The sequence below is a fragment of the Wolffia australiana genome, chromosome 3 (genome assembly GCF_029677425.1).
Source record: "Wolffia australiana isolate 7733 chromosome 3, ASM2967742v1".
NCBI classification, from domain to species: domain Eukaryota; kingdom Viridiplantae; phylum Streptophyta; class Magnoliopsida; order Alismatales; family Araceae; genus Wolffia; species Wolffia australiana.
In genome coordinates, this window is record NC_135837.1 from 14645863 (window position 1) to 14669336 (window position 23474).

A 23474-nucleotide genomic window follows, 5' to 3' on the forward strand; every position below is an offset into this window, starting at 1 on the left:
TCAAAATAATATTGAAGTATTTTCATATTCATCAGATCAAATAAGTGCCAATGGGTTACAAAAGTGGACCAACAGACTGAAGAGCGAACTGGGGGGGATAATACCAATGAGATGTGATTTTGTCAACTTGGTTTTCTGCTTTTAAAGTCGATCCCAGTTTACCCGGTTTTGAGGTGACTAAGTGCATGCGGCTGACATTCACCAGCCCACACCTGTGCCTTTGCCTCAATTCTGATTTGTCGAGAAATCTACATTCCGATTGGATGGACAGATAATATCATTTAGATTCAAAATGTACCCCTATCTTTTACTTGAGACTTTGAAACAATTTGACAATGTGAAACAGCTATGGCAACTCATTTGAAAACTGAGATCTAGAAATTTTTATTGGGTTAGAATTGATGGAAATGGCACATGAAAGAATCATTGTGTAGTCAAGATTGAAAGTAAATTCATCAGGTTTAACTGGCAACTCTTTTAGTTTTTCATTTTTAGCTTTCTTATCATTAAACTATATTATATAAGAATATTTTTTGCCAATTTTCTACACTTTTATGTTTATGAATTTCTTGAATTGAGGTAGATTAAAAATGCATTTAATCTCCTGATAATACTTGTTTTATATTCCTTCCGTTTCCAATCAATTTATCCATCTTCCCATCTAAATAAGAGTATAAAATTGAATTTTGCCAAAAAAAATCAATTTTACAAAATTTTGTCCTCATATAAGATATATTAAGGATAATAAATGTTAGTGATTCTTTTGCAAACAAAGTTTAATCAGATATAACCTTTCACTACCCTTCTGCCATGATGATTCTCGGTATCTTTATAAAAAGTAAGATATATTATTGTCATAAAAAGAAGACTCTTTCCCGTGATAGTGCTTTTAATGTGTTATTTATATTCAATAGCTTATTCTATTATTTAGTCATATCATGATGAGTTAGACATCCAAAAAAATATCAATTAAGTTGTCATATTTCCAAATCATTTATTTCACATAAAATTATATCATCCATTTTTGAGATATTTGTAATTTATTAAAAATTGTGAGCAATAATGTGATTAATATAGTTATGATCACACTATTGTATATTGTATGATGATGATAATACCATATTATTAACATTTATTTATATCACTTTGTATCATCAAGTCTTAAATATATTTGTAACAGTAAATGCCAGAAGGCCAACTTTGTATGCTTTCATGAATAATCATGATTTACTTCATATCAGTCAATCATATTTATAATTCATGAATATTTTTCTAGTTTTATGTGAACATAGTTGATGAATTATTGTGAATCTTGAAAAGAAGTTGGGTTGGGAGGACTTTGAAGGAGTGTTTAGGTCTGATGGGAAGAAAGTGGGTAAATGGGCTTCAGGGAGAGTTGAGGAATGTGGCCACTTGATTCATTAGGCACTAAAATTCCCTTCTAAAGCATAATTGATGCAGTACGACAAGTGGGGATAGAGTGACCGTTCTGGCGTCAATTAGGAAGGTGATTGCACTGGAATACAAATGTGAAATGCGATGTAAACTCGACGAGAAATACAAATTGGACGTCGAAGGATACCAATGACCACTAGGTCACGATAAGAGGGACTTGGGAATGCCACTAGGCTCCCAATGACCTAGGCATTGGGTTGAAGGACGGCGGTATGAGCACGGCTATTTTCGTTAGTGAGTGCACCTTTGACAAGCCCAACAAGGTTCGTAGTGACAAAAGTCTTATTCCTCAGAGCAATTACCCTATCTACTAATATCCTAACCCCGACGGTGGAGACGCGCTTGGGAAGTAAGAGAACGTTCAAAGGAGCAACTGCGAGCATACTTATGGTGCCAAATCTCGGGCAGTCATGATAGTAGCGATGAGGGTCAAGCGTGGGACATGTGCGATGGGCGGTGAGAGCTATGGCTATACAACGGTGGCATGACGGTGGGAGATGCACGACGCGACGACACTAGTAGGTGTGCGCAGTGTGTGTAGGTGCACAGAGTGGGTAGGCGCACATGGCGGGGGTAGGCATGCTGTGCTGATAGAAATGGGGAAGGTCCCCTCAGAGTGGTGCATCCAGTGCATGACGAGCATTGGAGTGGCGCTGAACCTCCCAGCATGGGAGAGCAGGGACTGTAGGCGGTGATAGGTCTACATCCAGCGGTGGCAGTGACAACGGGTAGTGGAGGCGGCAACAATGATGGTGGGCGGTGGTGGTGGCAGCAGCGGTGGTGTGATGTGACATCTAGTGGCGATGGGCGTAAGGAGACCTAGCAGCGAGGCGACAGATTCTGGCATTGCACAAATGGTGAACACGCGGCGGCTCATGGCGAGAGGCTTACCTCAGCATTAATCTGGCAACACGGTAGGGGCGTCCTTGTGGTGGAGCAGCGCTGATGACGTGACCTCTGGCAGTGTGTCATGGGAGCGAGTGTGCAAAGACGCGGTCCCTTCCGGCGGGGTATCATCACCATGGTGGGTGGCGATGACATGAAGGCCGTGAGCGTGCATGGCTGTGATGATCTTCGACCGTCAAGATGATAGTGTGAAGGATGAGCGGCTTTCATGAGTGGGGAGGCAATCTGGCATGCCAGATTCCGGCGATGGTGGTGGTGACCGGATCTCTGGAAATGGAGGCTGTTTATGGAGACCTTAATTTGCGGTGATTGGGTTTCGCGACAAAATGGCAAAACAAGGAACAGACAAAAACAGAAAAGAAAAATTAACCCTAAGTTTCCAAGATCACATTTTCCTTCAATTTTACCTTCTCCCTCTCGAGGCGATACCACCGACCCCCCCCCCCCCCCAAAGAAATAAAGGGAGAAGACCCACAAAGGCGCACACAAACACACAAAAAACACAAGGCAAAACACATAGGCCCAATCATACATACACACAGGCCAACGTACAAGGCCTTCAAAACAAAAATAAGTTGGAGTACTTGAAGGCCCGGTCTTCTGCTTCAGCCCTTGCTCCTCGAGATAATTGAGACTGGGTCTTTGGAGCTATATGGACCCCATCAATAATCCATATCTTAACATATGGAATTCTTCGAAAATGTGGAAACAAAAAGAAATGGTTTGGGAAGAAATTAGAAAATTAGGAAAATTTACTAATCAGGCTCACCTTGAAAACACTTTCTCCCATTAACACTCTCTGATACTGATATTTGCCCTAGCAGAGGGCTACAAGAAATAAAAAGCTTGTTTAGGATCCAAGTTGACAAAATAAAGGTTTTCAATGTCACTGCCCATGCACGGGTCTAATTATGCACTCCAATCTGCTCTAGCAGTATATTTACTACATATTTTATTCTTTTCATGTGATTTTATTACTAAAACTTATTATCTTCTTTTCGGCTACCCATTCAATTTATAATTATTTTTTTGAATTTTATTTGAGTTCAGTAGTTTTGAAATTGCATGAGTTCTTAAACCTTCTTAATGTATCTTTTGACTCTTGAAGGGCTTTACTAGAAAGGAGATAAGCAAAACAAGATGTATTGAATAGAACTGGTGAAGTCTGTATAACAATTGATGATTTATTTACCAGACCAAAAGGTGAGACATTAAAAGTGGTTATATTCCCTCGGAGTTGGATCGTCTTCACCATCCATCTAGATCAAAAAATTGATGGGGATTACCATATAAGGGAAAAAAATTAAGTCTCACTAGCCCAAATGGTTCCCCTTATCTAACACACCAGAACAAGATTTTTACTGCAGCATGTATCCAACACCATTGGTAAAGGAAAAATGAAGTAAAAACATAAACAGAGGGAATGTCAACAAAAATAATACATACCATGTAAGATGTCAAAATATATTTTCATGATGCTAAAATAGGGGGTTAGGATGGTTTTCAAAAGACTTACCAAAGGTTTTATCAACAATTCCATTATCCAAGCATGAAACAGGGGATTATAAATTATGTATCAAGCTGTCAAATTTCCCAAAGACACGAGGCATCAACTCTCACTCCAGCCCATATTTTATAACTTCTATTACAAACAAAATTTGGGAAGATATCACCATAATGTTTTTTGAAGGATTGCATAATTCAAAGGGGTTTGACTCTATTATCGTGGAGGTAGAATTTGCAACTAAATATAGTCATTACATCTTCCAATTGCATGGTTTTCCAAGGGCCACGTTTCTGATTGTGAAAGCATTTTACTCAGTCATTTTGGTGAGAAGTACATAAGCTACGACATACTATGCCAAGAACCAGTTCATCTCACTGCCCCAAAACATATAGCCAGACTGAAGTCACAAATTCCAGTTTGGAATGTTACCTCAGGTGTTTTGCCTTGGAATGCCCAAAAATTGGGTTAAATGGATCCCTTGGACCAATACAGATAAGACAATTTTTTGAACCCTACATCATCCTTGAGAAACTAGGACATACAGCCCCTAAATTTATCATATCGGTTTAATCGAGAAGGTATTCAGGTTCTGGTTAAATGGAAGAATCTACCCAACTTTGAAGCAACCTGGAAAGATGCGTCGTCCATGTAGAGACAATTCCCCTCCTTCCAAATTAGGGATTCCTTGGTTTTTCAATGGGGAAGTATTGGTACAACCCTAAGTACTAAAAAAGATCAACACATAAGAATGCAAGTGTGGGCCCTCATTAATATTGGACAAATTCTTCAGCGAGCAAATATAAATAAGAGCAAGGATCCCTTGAGAGAGGCATCAGTTTTCAACTCTTGAATTGGGCTGGAGTGCACGAGGGAGCATCAATAATCCAATGCTGATGGGGTGGGGGGAAGAAGATGATTGAAAAGATGATCACCAGTCTGGGCTTGTCGGCAATGGCTACACTTCTCCATCTTAAATTGTCATTTTTCCTGTGGACTTTTGAGACTTATGTGCTTTACTCTTGGTTTGTGGATCAATCTGATTTGAAACTCCCCCATCACATTATAAACGATTTGTATGCCACTCTTTGATGCGCTATCGTCTTTCTTTTGATCTGGATCTGAGAAGATATATATCAATATCCTTTTCATCCCCGAGTCACAATTTAAAAAGTCATTAATTTCCAAATGACCACTCCCTGTGGAGTCAACCCTTGCTCATCACTCAGTTGCCATATTTTTGCGAGTCAAGGTCTTATATAAACTTTATCCATCAACTGAATTATTATCAAATTAAACCCCTAAAATTGAGTTTATTAATCTCTACTTGGGTAGATGTGCATTTGGGTTGGTTTGGTTAGACCATTTGAACTGCCCCTTGCGTAACCCAACGAATATTCATTCACCTGGTACACCCTAGGGTGAGATGAATTGGTGGATGAGGTGAAACTTTATACAGAAGTGGGTGAATCAGTTTCCAATTTGAGTATGCAGAAAAATAAACCCATTTCTCCAAAGTTGGAGACTGATTTATCCCTAGTCCATTTCAAGGCTGCACTAACATATAACCCTCCTGGTTTTTTACATGATAATGGAGTGCTTTAATGTTGTTCATTAGGATTTGATTCTAGACATAAGAAAAGAGCAAGTTTGGGGGTGAAGTAACTCCACCAATGAAGACGAGGTGGGAAGATCCAAAATGCTTGGCGTTCACCAGAGTGAATGAAGTCCTGTTTGCGGACAGGTGCATAGCTTCTTCCTGTCTCTAGAAGGCTTCCAAAGAAAACTGCTCTCCAGGAATCGCGCCTGTATCACGTCCAGGTACTCAAGCTAATGTATAGAGACAGAACCAGAGACCGAGTAGAGAGGCAGAGACGCAGAGAGAGAGAGAGAGAGAGAGAGAGAGAGAGAGAGAGAGAGAGAGAGAGAGAGAGAGAGAGAGAGAGAGAGAGAGAGAGAGAGAGAGAGAGAAAGAAAGAGAGAGAGAGACAAAAGGTAGGGAGAAAGAAATAGAGAGAGATAGAAAGAGAAAGGGAGAGAAACCTAGAGACAGATAGGGAGAGTATGTGTGTTAGAGAAAGATAAACGGCAAGAGAGAGGTAGAGAGAGAAAGCGAGGGAGAGAGATTGATAGAATATGAAAGTGAGAGAGGATATGAAAGGGGGAGAGAGGTAGAGAGAGAAAGCGAGGGAGAGAGATTGATAGAATATGAAAGTGAGAGAGGATATGAAAGGGGGAGAGAGGTAGAGAGAGGATATGAAAGGGGAGAGAGGGAGAGAGAGGATATGAAAGGGAGAGAGAGGTAGAGAGAGGATACGGAAGGGAGAGAGAGAGCTAGAAAGAGGATATGAAAGGGAGAGAGAGGTACATAGAGGATACGAAAGGGAGAGAGAGAGCTAGAAAGAGGATATGAAAGGGAGAGAGAGAGCTAGAAAGAGGATATGAAAGGGAGAGAGAGAGCTAGAAAGAGGATATGAAAGGGAGAGAGAGAGCTAGAAAGAGGATATGAAGGGGAGAGAGAGGGAGAGAGAGGATACGAAAGGGAGAGAGAGAGCTAGAAAGAGGATATGAAAGGGAGAGAGAGAGCTAGAAAGAGGATATGAAAGGGAGAGAGAGAGCTAGAAAGAGGATATGAATGGGAGAGAGAGGTAGAGAGAGGATACGAAAGGGAGAGAGAGAGCTAGAAAGAGGATATGAAAGGGAGAGAGAGAGCTAGAAAGAGGATATGAAAGGGAGAGAGAGAGCTAGAAAGAGGATATGAAAGGGAGAGAGAGAGAGAGCTAGGGAGATTAAGGAAGAGAGAAGAGAGCTAGAGAGAGAGTGAAAGGGAGCGACAGAGAGAGCAAGAGAAGTAGAGAGAGAGAGAGAGTCCTGCTGCACCAGTAATTGATTTCGAATAATAGATTAGCTGATCCAGGACGGGACTCTTGGCTCGCTGTTTCAACCTCGTTGACGAACTCTCTCTCTCTCTCTTCTTATTTCTCCCTTCTCTCCATCTCTCTCTCTCTCTATAAAAAATGGCAAAACGCGGGACTTTCCTTCGCACTCAAAACACTGCTTCCCAAACCAGGCCCTTCTCTCCAAAACTTCCCCTCCACACCATACACCCAACAGCTCAATTCCTCTCTCCCTCTCTCTCTCTCTCTCTCTCGTCTCTCTCTCCCTCTCTAAGACGCGTTCCAGGCGATGACGGGGGAGGTCCTCGGCGTGACGAAGAAGCACCACCGTCGGATCAACAATCCGTTCCCGGCGGCGGCGAAGGGCCTGCCGTTGATCCGCGGATCTCTCTTCTACGAGCCGACGACCTTATCCACCGACCAAATCCACCCAATCGGAGACGACTTCCTCCTCATCTGGACGCCCGCCGGCGGCGGTCAACTCTCGGTCGCCGCCACGTCAGACCCGCGCCGCCACATCGCCGCCACCGTCCCCGGCGAAGCCTTCGTCTCCGCCGCCGCCGCCGCCACTACGGCGGAGGAGAGCCGCGGCTCCCTCGCCATATCCGACGGCCAAGTGTTCTCCATCGCGGGCGACCAGTTCGTCCGCCGCATCGAGACCGTCCATCTGGACGGCGGTCGGGCCTGCGTCGTCGCCGGGTGGGTCGCCGGGGAGGAGCGGCGGCGGCGCCGCGCCGCCACCGCCGCCTTTTCCGCCGTCTTTCGCCAGGAGAGCCGCCGTCAGGTTAGCCTCCACGTGGCGTTCGGCGGCGTTGTGCTCGGCGAGCGGCGGCGGCGGCGGCGGAATTTGGTCGGTTGGACGGTTGGGCGGCGGCGGCGGCGGCGGCTGCTGGATGAGAGAGAAGAGGAGGAGGAGGAGGAGAGGGAGATGAACAGGGTGGTGGTGACGTTGGGGAGCGAGGCGAAAGAGAAGATATTTGGGTTCGGAGAGCAGTTCTCGAGAGTGGAGTTTAAGGGTCGGCGGGTTCCGATACTGGTGCAGGAGCAGGGCATTGGCCGCGGGGATCAGCCCATCACCTTCGCGGCCAACCTCGTCAGCCACAGGTAACTCAACTTCTAGAGAGATCTATATATATCGGAGATAGAGATCGATAGATTGATAGATAGAGAGATAGAAGGAGATACAGATAGAAGGAGAGAGAGATAGAAGGAGAGAGATATAGGAGAGTGAGAGAGAGAGAAGGAGATAAAGATAAAGGAGAGAGATAGAAAAGGAGACGGATAAAAGAAGGAGAGAGATAACAAAGGAGACAGAGATAAAAGGAGGAGAGAGCGAAGGAGATAAAGATAAAGGAGAGAGATAGAAAGGAGACAGAGATAAAAGAAGGAGAGAGTGAAGGAGATAAAGATAAAGGAGAGAGATAGAAAGGGAGACAGAGATAAGAGGAGAGAGCAAAGGAGATAAAGATAAAGGAGAGAGAGAGAAGAGACAAAGAAAATGATAGAGAGAGAAAGAAGGTTAGAGATAAAAGGAGAGAGAGTGAAGGATAGAGAGAGATAGGGGAGAGAGAGAGAGAAAGAAATAGAAGAGAGATAGAAGAGAGATGGAGAAATAGATGAGAGATAGAAGAGAGAGAGAGAAGGATACAGAGAGATAGAAGGGGGTAAAAAAAAAACTAGACGACGGGGAGTTTGTGTGGGAATTTGAGCGAGAGAGATTTAGTGGGTTTGGTGCTAATCTGGTCAGTGTTCAGGTCAGGGGGGGACTGGAGCAGCACCTACGCGCCTTCCCCGTTCTACATGACCTCAAAGATGAGGTCGGCCTTTCTGGAAGGCCATGGCTACTCCGTCTTCGACCTCACCGCCCCCGACCGAATCCAGATCCAGGTAATGTAGCTTCGCTTCTCCCTTCCATGGCTAGAGAGAGAGACGTACAGAGAAGTAGAGAGTTACAGAGAGAGAAAGAAAGAGGTAGAGAGAGAGTAGAGAGAAAGTAGATCATCAGATGAATGTGAATTGGCTAGTTGGAAATTGCCCTCTCGATTTTTACAAGGGATTATCTAGGATCTACGACAGGAACTGAAGATGGTTCTCAAATATCGCTGATAGAGAGAGAAAGGGGAAGAGCTCGAGAGGTACACCGAGAGAAAGAGACGTAGAGAGGAAAAAAAGAGGTATAGGGCGAGGCACAGAGAGGGAGAGAGAGAGAGGTAGAGAAAGAAAGAGGGAGAGGGAGTGAGAGAGAAGTAGATTGAAAGAAAGAGGGAGAGGGAGTGAGAGAGAAGTAGATAGAAAGAAAGAGGGAGAGAGAGGGAGATAGAAAGAAAGAGGGAGAGAGAGAGAGAGAGAGGAAGATAGAAAGAAAGAGGGAGAGAGAGTGAGAGAGAAGTAGATAGAAAGAAAGAGGGAGAGAGAGGTAAATAGAAAGAAAGACGGAGAGAGAGAGAGAGAGAGGAAGATAGAAAGAAAGAGGGAGAGAGAGTGAGAGAGAAGTAGATAGAAAGAAAGAGGGAGACAGAGTGAGGGAGAGGTAGATAGAAATAGAGGTAGAACGAAAGAAAGAGGGAGAGTGAGAGAGTTAGAGAGAGGTAAAGAGAAAGAAAGAGGGAGAGAGAGAGTTAGAGAGAGGGAGAGAGAGATGAGAGAGAAAGAGAGAGAGGTAGAGAGGTAGAGAGGTAGAGAGAGAGAGATGTAGAGAGAGTGAGAGAGTTAGAGAGAGAGACATAGAAAGAGAGGGAGAGAGAAAGAGTTCGAGAGAGGGAGAGAGAGATAGAAAGAGAGGGAGAGGAAAAGAGTTCGAGAGAGGTAGAGAGAGAGAGAGAGATAGAGAGAAAGAGAGGGAGAGGAAAAGAGTTCGAGAGAGGTAGAGAGAGAGAGAGAGAGAGGGAGAGAGGGAGAGAGATAGAGAGAAAGAGAGGGAGAGGAAAAGAGTTCGAGAGAGGTAGAGAGAGAGAGAGAGGGAGAGAGGGAGAGAGAGAGAGAGAAAGAGGAAAAGAGTTCGAGAGAGGTAGAGAGAGAGAGAGGGAGAGAGATAGAGAGAAAGGGAGGGAGAGGAAAAGAGTTCGAGAGAGGTAGAGAGAGAGAGGGAGAGAGCAATAGTTCGAGTCTTCGAGAGAGGAAGAGAGAGAGTGAGAGAGAGAGAGAGAGAGTGAAGTAGAGAGAGTTTGAGAGAGAGCCAAGTAGAGTCAATAGGGGTAAAGAAAGAGAGAGGAAGTGGGCGCGAGGAGTAGAGAGAGAGGAAGATACAAAGAACGATAGCGTGAGAGAGCAAGAGACAGAGAGAGAGAGAGAACGAGCAAGAGACCTAGAGATGGAAAGAATAAGCTAGAGATATAGAGAAAGAAGGATTGAAACCTCCATAGCGCAGGTATACGGGTCATCGGCGAAACTAAGGATCTTGGACGGGAAAACGCCGGTGGAGCTGGTGGAGACGTTCACCGAGACGGTGGGGAGGCCGCCGGAGCTTCCGCCATGGATCATCTCCGGCGCTGTTGTCGGAATGCAAGGCGGCACCCACGCTGTAAGACGGACTTGGGACAAGCTCAAGAAGCACGACGTGCCCATCTCCGCCTTCTGGCTTCAGGTTCTTCAATAATCTCTCTTCTCTCTCTATCTCTCTAACTCTTCAACGCACGAACGCTACTTCTGCTGTAGAAAGGTTGGATTTTGAGGCTGTCTAAACGGATTTCCAGGACTGGGTTGGGCAGAGACAGACGATAATTGGGTCTCAGCTATGGTGGAATTGGGAGCTCGACGGAGATAGATATCCGTCGTGGGAGGAGCTCGTCGGCGATCTCCGCGCCCACGGCATCCGGGTCATGGCTTACTGCAATCCCTGCCTTGCCCTGGTGAAGATTCAGAGACTTTAGTTTAGGGAAGAATACGAATTGAAGGATTTTGAATGTGATTTGTTTTTTTGGGTGATCTTGCAGACGGAGGGGAAGTTGAACAGGAAGAGGAATTTGTTCAAAGAAGCGGAAAATCTGGATATTTTGGTTAAGGATGGGTTTGGGAGTACGTACTTGGTGCCGAACACGGCGTTTGACGTGGGAATGGTCGATTTTACGCATCCGGCGGCCGGCGAGTGGTTCAAGAGGATTCTTCAGGGGATGGTTGATTGCGGCGTGAGTGGATGGATGGCTGACTTTGGCGAAGGCCTTCCCTTGGATGCCAAACTCTACTCCGGTAATACCAGAATCCATCTTTCTCTTCTAAACCTGGGTTTTATCCTTGCTCTTTTTCTTGTTTCAAACCTTCATTTTTACATTATTACGTGAAACCTTAGTTTATTTCTCGTTCTTCTTGGTCTCCTTCTTTAGACTTCATTTTTCTTCTTCTTCATCATCATCATCATCCCCCATTTCAAACCTTTGTTCTACTGATTACTTTACCTTTTTTCTTCGCCTAATCCTTTATTTTTTCCTCCCACTTCAGTCTTTTTCTACTTCTTCGTCATCTTGTCATTCCAAACATTTATCTTCTTCTACTAATTCTTCCCCGTTGTCTTCTTCTTCCTCTTATCCTTTGTTTTTTCTCTTATTTCTTCGTCTTTATTTTCTTCTTCTAAACCTTAACTTCCTTTCCCTATGCTTATATCTCGTTCTTCCTCCAAATCCCAAGTTTTTTTCCCAATTATTCGTCATTTTCTTCTCTCAAAACCCAAGTTCTGTTCTGCTACTTCGTCATTTTCTTCTTCCAAAACCCAAGTTCCCTTCTCCTCTTTCTTCATCATATTCTTCTTATAAAACCCAAGTTCTCTTCTCCTCTTTCTTCATCGTTTTCTTCTTCCAAAACCCAAGTTCTCTTCTCCTCTTTCTTCATCGTTTTCTTCTTCCAAAACCCAAGTTCTCTTCCCCAACATCATTTTCTTCTTCCTCAAATTCTTCTTCCAAAACCCAAGTTCTCTTATTTCTACTTCCTTTGCTCGTTAGGAGAGGATCCAATCTCAGCCCACAACAGGTATCCGGAGATGTGGGCCAAGGTGAACAGAGAGTTTGTAGACTCGGAAACGGCGACAAAAGAAGAAGACGAAGGGCTGGTGTTCTTCATGCGGGCGGGGTTCAGGGACAGCCCGAGATGGGCGATGTTGTTCTGGGAGGGCGATCAGATGGTCAGTTGGCAGCGCAACGACGGCATAAAGAGCAGCGTGGTGGGTCTGCTCAGCGGGGGGCTCTCCGGCTTCGCCCTAAACCACAGCGATATCGGTGGCTACTGCTCCGTCAATGTTCCCGGCGTCCGATATCGCCGCAGCGAAGAGCTTCTTCTCCGCTGGATGGAGCTCAACGCCTTCAACGTCGTCTTCCGCACCCACGAGGTAATACTTCTTCTTCTCTTCTGTCACCTTCATCTTCTGTGGTTATCTTCTTCTTCTTCCTCTACTTATGTGGTTATCTTCTTCTTCTTCTTCTTCTACTTCTGTGGTTATCTTCTTCTTCCTCCGTGTTTATCTTCATCTTCTTCTTCCGTTGTTCTCTTCTTCTTCTTCTTCTTCCGTGGTTCTCTTCTTCTTCTTCTTCTTCCGTGGTTCTCTTCTTCTTCTTCTTCTTCCTCTTCCGTGGTTCTCTTCTTCTTCTTATTCTTCTTCTTCCTCTTCCGTGGTTCTCTTCTTCTTCTTCTTCTTCCGTGGTTCTCTTCTTCTTCTTCTTCTTCCTCTTCCGTGGTTCTTATTCTTCTTCTTCCTCTTCCGTGGTTCTCTTCTTCTTCTTCTTCTTCTTCCTCTTCCGTGGTTCTCTTCTTCTTCTTCTTCTTCCGTGGTTCTCTTCTTCTTCTTCTTCTTCTTCTTCTTCCTCTTCCGTGGTTCTCTTCTTCTTCTTCTTCTTCTTCTCCTAACCCTAACGCTATTACCAGGGGAACAAGCCCTCCACGAACTGCCAGTTCTACTCCAACGACAGGACGCTGTCCCACTTCGCCCGCTTCGCCAAGGTCTACAAAGCATGGAAATTTTACCGAGTTCAGCTCGTGAAGGTGATATCTTAATTCGAAGAGTCATCATGGTTTCTAGTTTTTTTGTGATTTTCTTATCGTTGTCTGTTTCTATTTGGGTAGGAGGCGTCGAAGAGAGGACTGCCGGTGGTGAGACATTTGTTTCTACACTACCCGGAGGACGAGAGAGTGCACAGACTAAGTTACGAGCAATTTCTGGTGGGTACGGAGATCATGGTGGCGCCGGTGCTGGACCAAGGGAGGAGAGAAGTGGAGGTGTATTTTCCTCGGGGGGACGGGCGGCCATGGCGGCACGTCTGGTCGGGGAGACTGCTTCGGTCGGAGGCGAGAGTGGAAGCTCCGCTCGGCTACCCGGCAGTTTTCGTCAGGGACGGATCGCCCGTGGGAGATGAATTTCTTAAAAATTTGGGAGTTTTGCGGATAATATGAAATTATACCTCTCTCTCTATGTTTCTCTCTCTCTGTTTCTGTGACACTCTCTCTCTCTCTCTGTTTCTGTGTCTCTCTCTCTCTCTCTCTCCCCCTGTTTCTGTGACTCTCTCTCTCTCTGTTTCTGTGACTCTCTCTCTCTCTCGGTTTCTGTGACTGTCTCTCTCTCTTTCTGTTTCTGTGACTCTCTCTCTCTCTCTCTGTTTCTGTGACTCTCTCTCTCTCTCTCTCCCCCTGTTTCTGTGACTCTCTCTCTCTCTGTTTCTGTGACTCTCTCTCTCTCTCTCGGTTTCTGTGACTGTCTCTCTCTCTTTCTGTTTCTGTGACTCTCTCTCTCTCTCTGTTTCTGTGACTCTCTCTCTCTCTCTCTCTCTCTCTCTCTGTTTCTGTGTCTCTCTCTCTCTCTCTCTCTGTTTCTGTGACTCTCTCTCTCTCTTTCTCTCTGTTTCTGTGACTCTCTCTCTCTACGTATATTTCTGTGACTCTCTCTCTCCGTATTTTGCTGTGACTCTCTCTCTATTTTTCTCGCATTGTGTGTTTTTTGACTCTCTCTTTCTGTTTCTCTCTGTGTTTCTGTTACTCTCTCTCATTGTTTCTGTGACTCTCTTTCTGTGTTTTCCTGTGACTCTCTCTCTGTTTCTCTCTGTGTTTCTGTGACTCTCTCTCTGTTTCTCTCTGTGTTTCTGTGACTCTCTCTCTATTTTTCTGTGCCTCTCCCTCTCTCTCTGTTTCTCTCTGTGTTTCTGTGACTCTCTCTCTATGTTTCTGTGACTCTCCCTCTCTATGTTTCTCTCTGTGTTTCTGCGACTCTCTCTCTATGTTTCTGTGACTCTCCCTCTCTCTGTGTTTCTCTTTATGTGTTTTTGTGACTCTTCTCTCACCATGTTTCTCTTTCTGTGTTTCTGTGACTCTCTCTCGCATTAACCATAATGCATACTCGTCCACCCAGTAAAAAACAATAATACCCTTACTCTAGGCTAGTCAATATAGTCAACATCCAAGAATATTGCAGTTGACCTGATTATTATGCCATTATGCATGATATAGATGACCTCATACTTTCATGAGAGTGATTCTAGTTTCATTCCAACAATTTGTTAAAATTGAAACATGACGTACATAGAATCCATCAGATATACAAAATGGTGTCACATGAATACATGAACACCTGGATTGAGAAATCTCACTGCAAAAGTCAAGGGAAACTAGTCAAGCCCAGTTTTAAGACTTGTGCACAATAGGTTCCAGGTGGCAGTGCCTTGACATGAGTGTCATCTAACATTAAACTAGTCTTTATGTTCTCAATAGACATTGATCCATTTTTTATACTCTCCTTCACAACCAAGAACTTTACCTCTATGTGCCTATAAGCCCTTGAGCTCTTGATATTATTGGATAATACTATAGCTTCACTGTCATTATACATATCTGTTTGGGCTTTTATGGAGAAAATAACTCTAAGATGTGACATGAGCTTCCTAACCCTATAGGTTCTGATGATGTGTGGAATCATGCCGCATATTCAACTTCCATCGTAGATATCTCAGTCATCTTATGCTTGGTTCTAAATCATGATATTACTTGTTGAGAAAGTACAAAATATAACCATATGTAAATCGTCTTGTATCCAAGCTGTTGGAAGCAACCATTTCTACTTCGTTATTATATTTCCTCTCAGAAATTTTCATATTTCCTCTTTTACCTTTCCTTGTCTTTATTTCCTCTTTCTTCTTATGTCATTATACCTTAATGGGCCCAATGAATGATGGCCCACTTGTAACCCCATAGGTATGGGGAGACTATTCACATTCTATTTTGGGTTTTCTAGATTATTGTTTGACCTAATCTCCCTCTAATCCTAACAGGCAACTAGAGTCGCTGTTGTTGAAGTCTCACATGGTATTAGAGCAACCTGGGCATTCAATCGTTGACCCAACATTGGATCCAGCAGGCGGTAACCTAGAATATTCATTCGATGTGACGTTGTCTAGGGATCGTACCAGTCTGCCTCGACGAGCCAATAATTGACCGTAGAGTAGTTAGAAGGAAGAAATGTAATCAGCATCTAGATACCTACAACTTGGCGATTCTTGGAGCACTGACGACCAAGTATGGAGGAAATGACGAACCAGAACTACAGGAAACTCAAGGGTGAGGAAAACATGGAGGAAATATCACACCTTTCAAGTCCAAAGTTGGATGGAGAAGAACAAGGTGTAGCAAACCAGGTAATTTTTCATGCCGTTCCCGATGTTGTTAGGTTAAATGTGTTCAATTTCTGGATTGAAGCCATCATGTAGAACTGATCCTTGAAAGCAATAGAACTTTTTATCATCTCAAGGAGGAGGTAGATCCGGATAGTCCAAAAGATAGGTTCTAGAAGGAGGATGCTAGCGTACATGCATGGTTGCTGGGTAGCATGGCGGGAGACTAGTCGAGGAAGTATCTTTACTTGAAAATGCCCAAGATGATCCGGGATCACCTACATAGAAAATGAGAAGAAAAATTATGCCTGGAGAATCTTTAAGCTTGTGACTAGGGCAACCACACTAGTTCAATGTGATTCATCAATTACCAAATTTGGTGAGGAGTTCGAACCACTTTGGCAAGAGATTGATCGCCTTAGACCAGTCAAAAATCCTGAAGAATGGAAATATACCTTATAGGATCGTATGTTTTGGTTTCTGATGGAACTCAATAAAGAATATGAGGGACTCTCGAGTCAGATCCTTAACCAAGTGTGTGTTCTAGACCTAGAGGAGGCAATTCAGCTTCTACTAGATGAGGAAAGGTGAAGGGCCTATGAGAATAATAAAGAAGACACTGGAGCAGGACTTATGGCAAAAAACAAAGCAACATAGAGGCACATCAGATGGGCGTGAAAACACAGCTATAGATTAGAGGGGGCAAGGCCGTAAACCACAAGGTAGATCCAACTTACATTCTTCATATGTAATAAGAAGAACCATACCAAGGATGCCTGCTGAATTTTGTGTGGTAGACCCCCCAAACCTGCTCAAACCAGCGATGCTAGAAGATGAATCTGGTGATGGAGAAGCAAGAGAACAAGAAGCCATCAATATTACTGTTGAAGACTTTCCTACGCTTAAGGAAGAAGTCAAGAAGATCGGGACCATGACAAGTTCTACATCCATGGCGAGAACTGGTGAGCCGTCTCATTCGTCGAAGCATACTCTCTCTGATTGGATCATTGATACTGGTGGAACTGATCATATGATAACTTGCAATTTATAATGTAAAATTCATGAATATTGCATACATATATATGTTCTATTTGCCATATTTGCATGGTATCATAATTAAATGGACATAAATAGCTTGCACTATGGTTTCATGATTAGTTTTAATTTTTTAGTATTTTTTACATGACATTTGACCTCAGTGCATTGAATGTTTATTTTATATCGGGCGTAAAATACTTGTTTAGAGGTTGTTAATGCTTTTGCAAATTTTTCTGGAATTTTTCTGTATTTTTTATAATTTTCTTACCATTATATAGTCAAGAAATAATTTTTATAATTAAAAGAATATATTTTAGGATTTATTTGGCATTTTAAAAAAAAATTTGGTTAAAATTACCTGGAGTCCACATCATCTGCCCAAAAATTTGCGTGAATGATTGGATGCACCAAATTAGGCTCATTCTGGCATCGAAATGGGTGATGCCATAATGAGCAAATCATTACAATTACCTAGCGTAGGCGGCGAGGAGAAAAGGTAAATTTGTTTTTTTTCCTTTTAGAATTTTGCGTGCAATAAATACACATGGTGAATCGATACTCCAATTGCATTTATTAAAGTGGTAAGATTATCATTTTTTATTTTATTAATACGAGAAGCTGACGCAGGTGACGTGCCAATTGATAATCTCAATTTTAGGGTTAAAATTCGTGGTTGGTGATTGAGATTATTCAATAAATTTTTTTTTAACTGTACTTAAAAATACGTAGTTGGTGGTGAGTATGGATCGTCTCCACAGGGAACGATGATTAAGGAATTATTTTCTTATACTAGTGATGATCGACGAGGAGATTGATAGAAACAAGATTCGAGGATGTTAGCTGGTGAGATTGAGAAAAAATACATAATTTATGAGTTAAATTAACTTAAAGACAAGAGTGAGTGATTGAGATGGATATGACGATAAACGATGATATGAATGATAGTATGAACGAGGATAGTGGTTGGATCTAGAGTGGTATGGTGGCGAAGATTAAAAGACGAGAAAACAGAGTAGAATGAGCGTGCAAATATGATTATAAACCCTAATTCTGTTAACTTTCGTGACGAGAAAGAAACAACGTAAGGCGAAGACACTTACCTTAGATCCTTACGTTCCGCCACGATCACGTTGATTTACGAGTGCCGGTAAGCTCCCCCTCTTCTCCAATGCTTCTTCTCACACACTCAGGACACCAAGAACACTCTTGATGGATCTCAAAACTCACAATCATTCAATCAGCCTACACAAGTAGGAAGCAAGTTCAAGATGATTTTTACAATGATCCAGGCCTCTATTTATAGATCAGAGGGTATGGATAGAAAGATGAGGGGAAGATCAAAAGTTATGGTCGTTGGAAGTTGAAGCAATCCTAGCCTCCAATATATTCTCTCTCCTCATCAATGTCATCGGTTTCGTGTCTGTTAAGAAGTCAAAGCACTTGGTATTCTGTGACTTTTTTGTATTTTGTGGCTTTTCATATTCCGTGGCTTTTCGTATCTTGTGGCTTTTCGTACTCCATGACTTTTCGCATTTCGTGCCACATGTACATGACAAAAAGATAAAAAATAAAGAAAAAAAATCTCTTTCTCGACGCTGACGTGGCGGTGCATCGGTGTGCCACGTCACCCTATGGCATAAAAAAACCAAAATACTTAAAAATTTCATATTAAATAAAATAAAAGCCCAAAAAATACGTATACGTATATATTTTGACTAAAAAAAATCATATCTTTCCAAATTTAACATCAAAAAATTCTAGAAAAATCATATTCTGTCTCAAAAGTTATATTCTTTTAGAATATATTGTTAGAAAAATCCTAAAAAATTCATAGAATTCAGAAATTTGTTCTAAAAATATATTTAATCATTTTAAGCTTGAGAACATGAAAATATCAGTAGGTAATGCATAAAAACACGTAAAAATGATAATATAAGGCACTATAAAGGCATGTTATCAGCGCTCTCTAAGCCACTCAAAAGGTATAATCTCTCTTTCTCATTAACAGTAATGATGGCATTGTTTTCCATGGGTAGAGACATGGTTGCACGTGATCCAATAGTGGACAAAATGAGGGGAGCGCCCTAGCGAATCAAAACACTACATTTTTTGCCTGGCTGGCGCCTGCATGGAGGAGAGATAAAAATGACAATTGAAATTAATCACCAGTAAAATGGCGATATCTTGAGATCTAGCCATCTGATTGCATCCAAATTTTAAGGGTAGGTTTGTCTTTTCATCCTCTACCATCAATATGGTTGGATTATAAATCAGCAATTGGGAGGAAGGGAAAAACCACCAAGGAAGCTCTCCCCCAAGTTGTTTGGCCAGGAAGGGCACAAGATTTGCTTTTGAAGTCGACAGATCTTGCTTCAAAAATCGAAGTTGTAAGTTTCTATTTCAATATTTGAACTTCTTCTTGAAGAATTTCAAAACGCCAAGGCATGGGCAAAATGTACATGCCCTTGAAGATGATTTTAATGGGGATTAGCATTAAAAAATTGAATTTGATTTAGGATCTGACTTTAAATTCTTAGTCCTAGATTGATTCTCATCTCATATTACATCTTAGATCCCTAGATTAGAGTCAAATTTCATCTATAATTCATTTTCCCCAATTCTTTTCACTTTCTCTCTCTAGATTAGCCCGCCTGCTTTCTCTCTCTAGATCTAAAAATTGATTTTTGGAAAATTCAATTTCACATCTAAATTACCAAAATCCAAATTTTCATTTAAAATCTCACCATCTTCAAGCCCAATTTCAAAATCCCTTTATTGCTTATTAATTCCCAATTTTATTACATAAAAAAATTGTTTTGATAAATCATCTTGATTGGAATCTTGGTAGTCCAAATTACTCTGATACAAGAATAAAAATTATCCTCTGCAGAGTGTTCTAACCGAAAACATTAAGGTCACTATAAGGATTATACTTACTTTTAAGTAATTACAAAACAAAGTTAAACATAACTAAGGCCCATTAAGTACAAAAATTAATTCATTCTTGAATTAATTCACAAAAATTAGGATACAAATTCTTGATAAGTTCCTCCCTCTTGTTCGAACCCTTTCTCATCCTATACTTTCTATATTTTGAAAAAGGTAATTTTATAAACTTATTGTATAAGCGTAAATCCAAACGACACCTTTAAACTTGCATTTAATCACATCAAATTTAGGCTTATCATACTCTGTATTTTTCTAGTTCGATAATTATTCTTCATATCAAGGAGACAAAAGGGTGTTCATTGCAAGGGGGGAATCCCTAGTGTTCATAGGTATTGGGGATGTAAACATTACAGGCCTTGGTGTTTTTAAACCTGACGATTGGGCTTTTTATGTGAACAACGAAACAGGTAGTGGTTCAACAACGTGCTATACTACACAAGAGCCTGATCGCAGTGAATGTGTGGAATAGGTCAACTTGGTGCATTGTCATCTTGGGTATCCATATTTTGAAAATTTAAGGATGTGAATGTTGCTACTTTGTATTGTGATACAAGTCAATTTTCCAAGCACAAACATGTATCCTTTAGTGGGAAGGGTGAACAAAGTACAGTACCATTTACGCTCATTCAATATGAGGTATGGGTCCATCTTCTACTATAGTGTTGATATATGCTAGATACTTGATTGTATTTGTTTATGATTTTACATAGTTGACTTGGGTATACCTACTGAAGTCCAAGTCAGATGTTTCAACAATGGTTCAAGCCTTATTTCTTATGGTGAAGAATCAATTTGATACTTCTATTAAACGGCTGTGTTCAGATAATGCCAATGACTTCATCTGCAAAACTATTGCGTCATACTTCAAATCACAGGGTGTTATTCGTGAATCTTCATGTGTATATATACAACAACATCATTGCATAACGGAGCAGCGAATAGGTCTATGACTACTATGGCTAGATCTCTGTTCATTCATTATGATGTGCCTAATTATTTATGGGGAGAAGCTGTCTTAACATCTGTACAGATGATTAACAGATTGCCTTCCAAGTCATTAGGCTACAGGAGTCTAGTAGACCTGATGAAGAAGTTTTATCCTCATACTCGGTGGAAGACATACCCGAAACCAATAATATTTGTGTGTGTATATTTTGTACAAATTCAGTCACAAGTCTGTGAAAAGTATTTTTATGTGTTATTCCCACACCCAAAAAGGGTACAAGTGCTACCATCCTGAATCAAGAAAATTCTTTGTATCTACTCATGTAACACTCCATGAGGGTAAAAGATTCTTCAAAACATCACAAGCGGCACCTGGAGGAATATATCCCCAGATTCCAAAAGTTCTAAGCTTACAGTCTAACAAGATGATGAAATGGGAGACCTATAGAGTCAGGTGGAACAAGATCCAAATTTTCAGCTTAATTGGGAATTGCCTTCTACTAAAAGTCTGGCACCCCAAGCTCTTCACATTGTCCAAGATAGAGAAGAGACTACAAATAAAGTTGACAGTGGCGTGAAAGAGATGAATGACATTGAGGGTCATCTAGTGGTAGGTGAAGAAGACGAGAGTATGGGATGGCCTATAGCTTTAAGAAAAGGCAGGAGACTGTGTATTCAAGGAGTGAAATATCTAATCGCCAATCTAGTAGTTATCAACTCAAAGGCAATATCAAATATCTGTTATGATGTTGTCAAAGATATGAATTGGAAGAGAGCTATGGATGCTGAGATGGAAGCATTACTCAAGAACAAAACATGAGAGGTTGTCATGGCTCCACCTGGTAAATGCCAAGTAGGGTACATGTAGATTTTTACTGTGAAGTACAAGGCTGAGGGTAGTTTAGAGTAATACAAAGCCCAGTTAGTGGCCAAAGGCTACACACAATTCTATGAATTGACTATGGCAAGACATTTGCACCTACTGCAGAGTTGAACACGGTGCAGGTTCTCCTTTATCTAGTAGCAAACCTGGGTTGGTCATTATTATAGTATGATGTGACGAATGCCTTTCTCCATGGTGACCTGAATGAGGAGATTTATATATAGCTACCTACAGATTATTATGAGAATGAGACATGATAGAAAGTCTGCAAGTTAAAGAAGGCACTATATGGGCTGAGTCACTGTGCTTTAGAAGAATAAGCCATTCTCATGTATGAAGGACATGAGCTATCATCAGAGTAAAGGTGACCATACACTTTTTCTAAAGAGAAATGACTCAAGGAATATATCGATTCTATTAGTGTATGTTGAAGACATTATTATTAGGGTGATGATGATGTTGAGAAGTAATTCTTAAATATCAAGCTAGCTGAGACATTTGAAATTAAGCCACTCAAAAAATTCAGATATTTCTTGGGTATTGAATTGGCTATTCTTCCAAAGGAATATTTATTTCATAACACAAATATACTCTTGATCTTCTCCAAGAAACAAAGACGAGTAGATGCAAACCCACTCTTGTACCCATTGATCCAAATACGAAACTGGGTCTCTGTCTAGAGTAAGCACATGTGGACAAAGAGTGGTATTAGAGATTAATTGGGAAACTACTGTACTTGAATCACACAAGACCAGATATAACATTTTCTTTTGGGTTTCTGAGCAGGTTTATGGATAGCGCTTGAGAATCACACTTGCATGCAGACTATCTTGTGTTAGCATATTCGAAAGGCCATGTAGGCCACTGAATTATCTTCGACCAAATTGGAGGCACCAGTCTAGAGATATATATAGATGCATATTATGGAGGTTCCATGGTATATAGACGGCCCACAACGAGCTATTGCGCTTTTAATAGGCATAAATGTGGTCACGTACTAGAGTAATAAACATCCAGTAATCACATTATCAAGTGTTCAGGCTGAATATAGAGCATTAGTCAAAGGCATCAGTGAATATTCTTTCAGAGTTCGGAATAACTCAGAACAAGCCCACATCAATGTATTGTGATAGTAAGGCAGCAATTGGTATTGCTCAAAACCCTGTCCTACATGATAGAACAAAACATATTGAACTGAATAAGCAATGGATTAGGGAAAAGATTGACCAAGAACATGTTCATATTGAATATGTTAAGTCAAGCAATCAAGTTGTGGATGTCCTTACCAAAGGACTTGCTAGATCTCTCTTCAATCCGTTGATGAGCAAGTTGGGAATTCAAAGCATCTATTCACCAATTGAAGGGGGTGTTGGAAGCAACCATTTATACTTTGTTATTAAATTTATTTTCATAAATATTCATATTTCCTCTTTTACCCTTGTCTTTATTTCCTCTTTCTTCCTGTGCCTTTGTACCTTAATAGGCCCGATGAGTGTCAGGGCCCACTTGTAACCTTAATAGTATATGGAGACTGTTCACATTCTATTTTGATTTTTCCTGATCATTCTTCAACGTAATCTCCCTCTAACCCTAACATGCTACTAGAGTTGTTGCTGTAAAAGTTGCACACACACATTTGATAAAATTTGAATCAGATCACTCTATGTCTCTGAGATAATTTATTCACTTTTGCCTATTCATTAGATCCTTTGTCCCTTGCAAATAACATACAAAAACCTTGGCAGCTCACCAATGCATAAGTATACGGTCACTTTTGGTGTCTTCCAAGATACTTGGTGATGAAAGTGAGGCCACATCTTTTGGTTATTAGGCCTTGATTTGGATGAAAAAACATAGATAATTTGGAGCAGAACACTTTAATAGAATCATAATGCCATCAACGAAAACATGAAATGAATCACCTTGGCACGGATTGCATCAGTGATTACTTTGATCCTCGAGAGAGTTGTGTGGAGCTGCTCATGTGTGTAGCCTCGAGAAGTATCCACACAATTATTCGCATGTCAAATATCCTCCTTCACCTTGACGACCTCTATTCAACCTTCATCATCATTACACAGACCCGATCAGATCGAGAATAGAGTAGAGCTGTGAGGAGAAGGGAGAAGAAGGGGAAAGCCCCTGAATAATTCTAGCATGGTAAATTTTGTTCATGGTCTTCCCCTGTGTATACTAAATGGGTATTTTTCATCAAGCCCACCCAAACTTTGAGTATATCTTCCGATGTCTAAAATACCATTTCTGTGTGACCCTCTTTGCCCTTCTATTTGGTCTAGTTAATGAAATTAGTGGCGCTCAAT

The 23474-nt window shown here is 41.6% G+C and overlaps 1 protein-coding gene across 2 annotated transcripts; it reads left to right on the top strand.

The window, feature by feature from the left end:
• Positions 1-6888: 6888 nt before the first annotated feature.
• On the top strand, positions 6889-13180 carry LOC144701004 (uncharacterized). Of its 2 annotated transcripts, none has more exons than XM_078572639.1 (8): positions 6889-7866; positions 8522-8649; positions 10125-10345; positions 10455-10610; positions 10695-10947; positions 11694-12076; positions 12610-12726; positions 12808-13180. In XM_078572639.1, the coding sequence occupies exons 1-8, from the start codon at positions 7052-7054 to the stop codon at positions 13132-13134; spliced, it is 2400 nt and encodes a 799-aa protein (XP_078428765.1). In that variant the 5' UTR covers positions 6889-7051; the 3' UTR covers positions 13135-13180. The 2 variants fall into 2 exon arrangements, with proteins under 2 accessions (XP_078428765.1, XP_078428763.1); XM_078572637.1 differs by having other exon boundaries at positions 6890-7866; positions 8517-8649; positions 10130-10345.
• The last annotated feature ends 10294 nt before the right edge of the window (positions 13181-23474 follow it).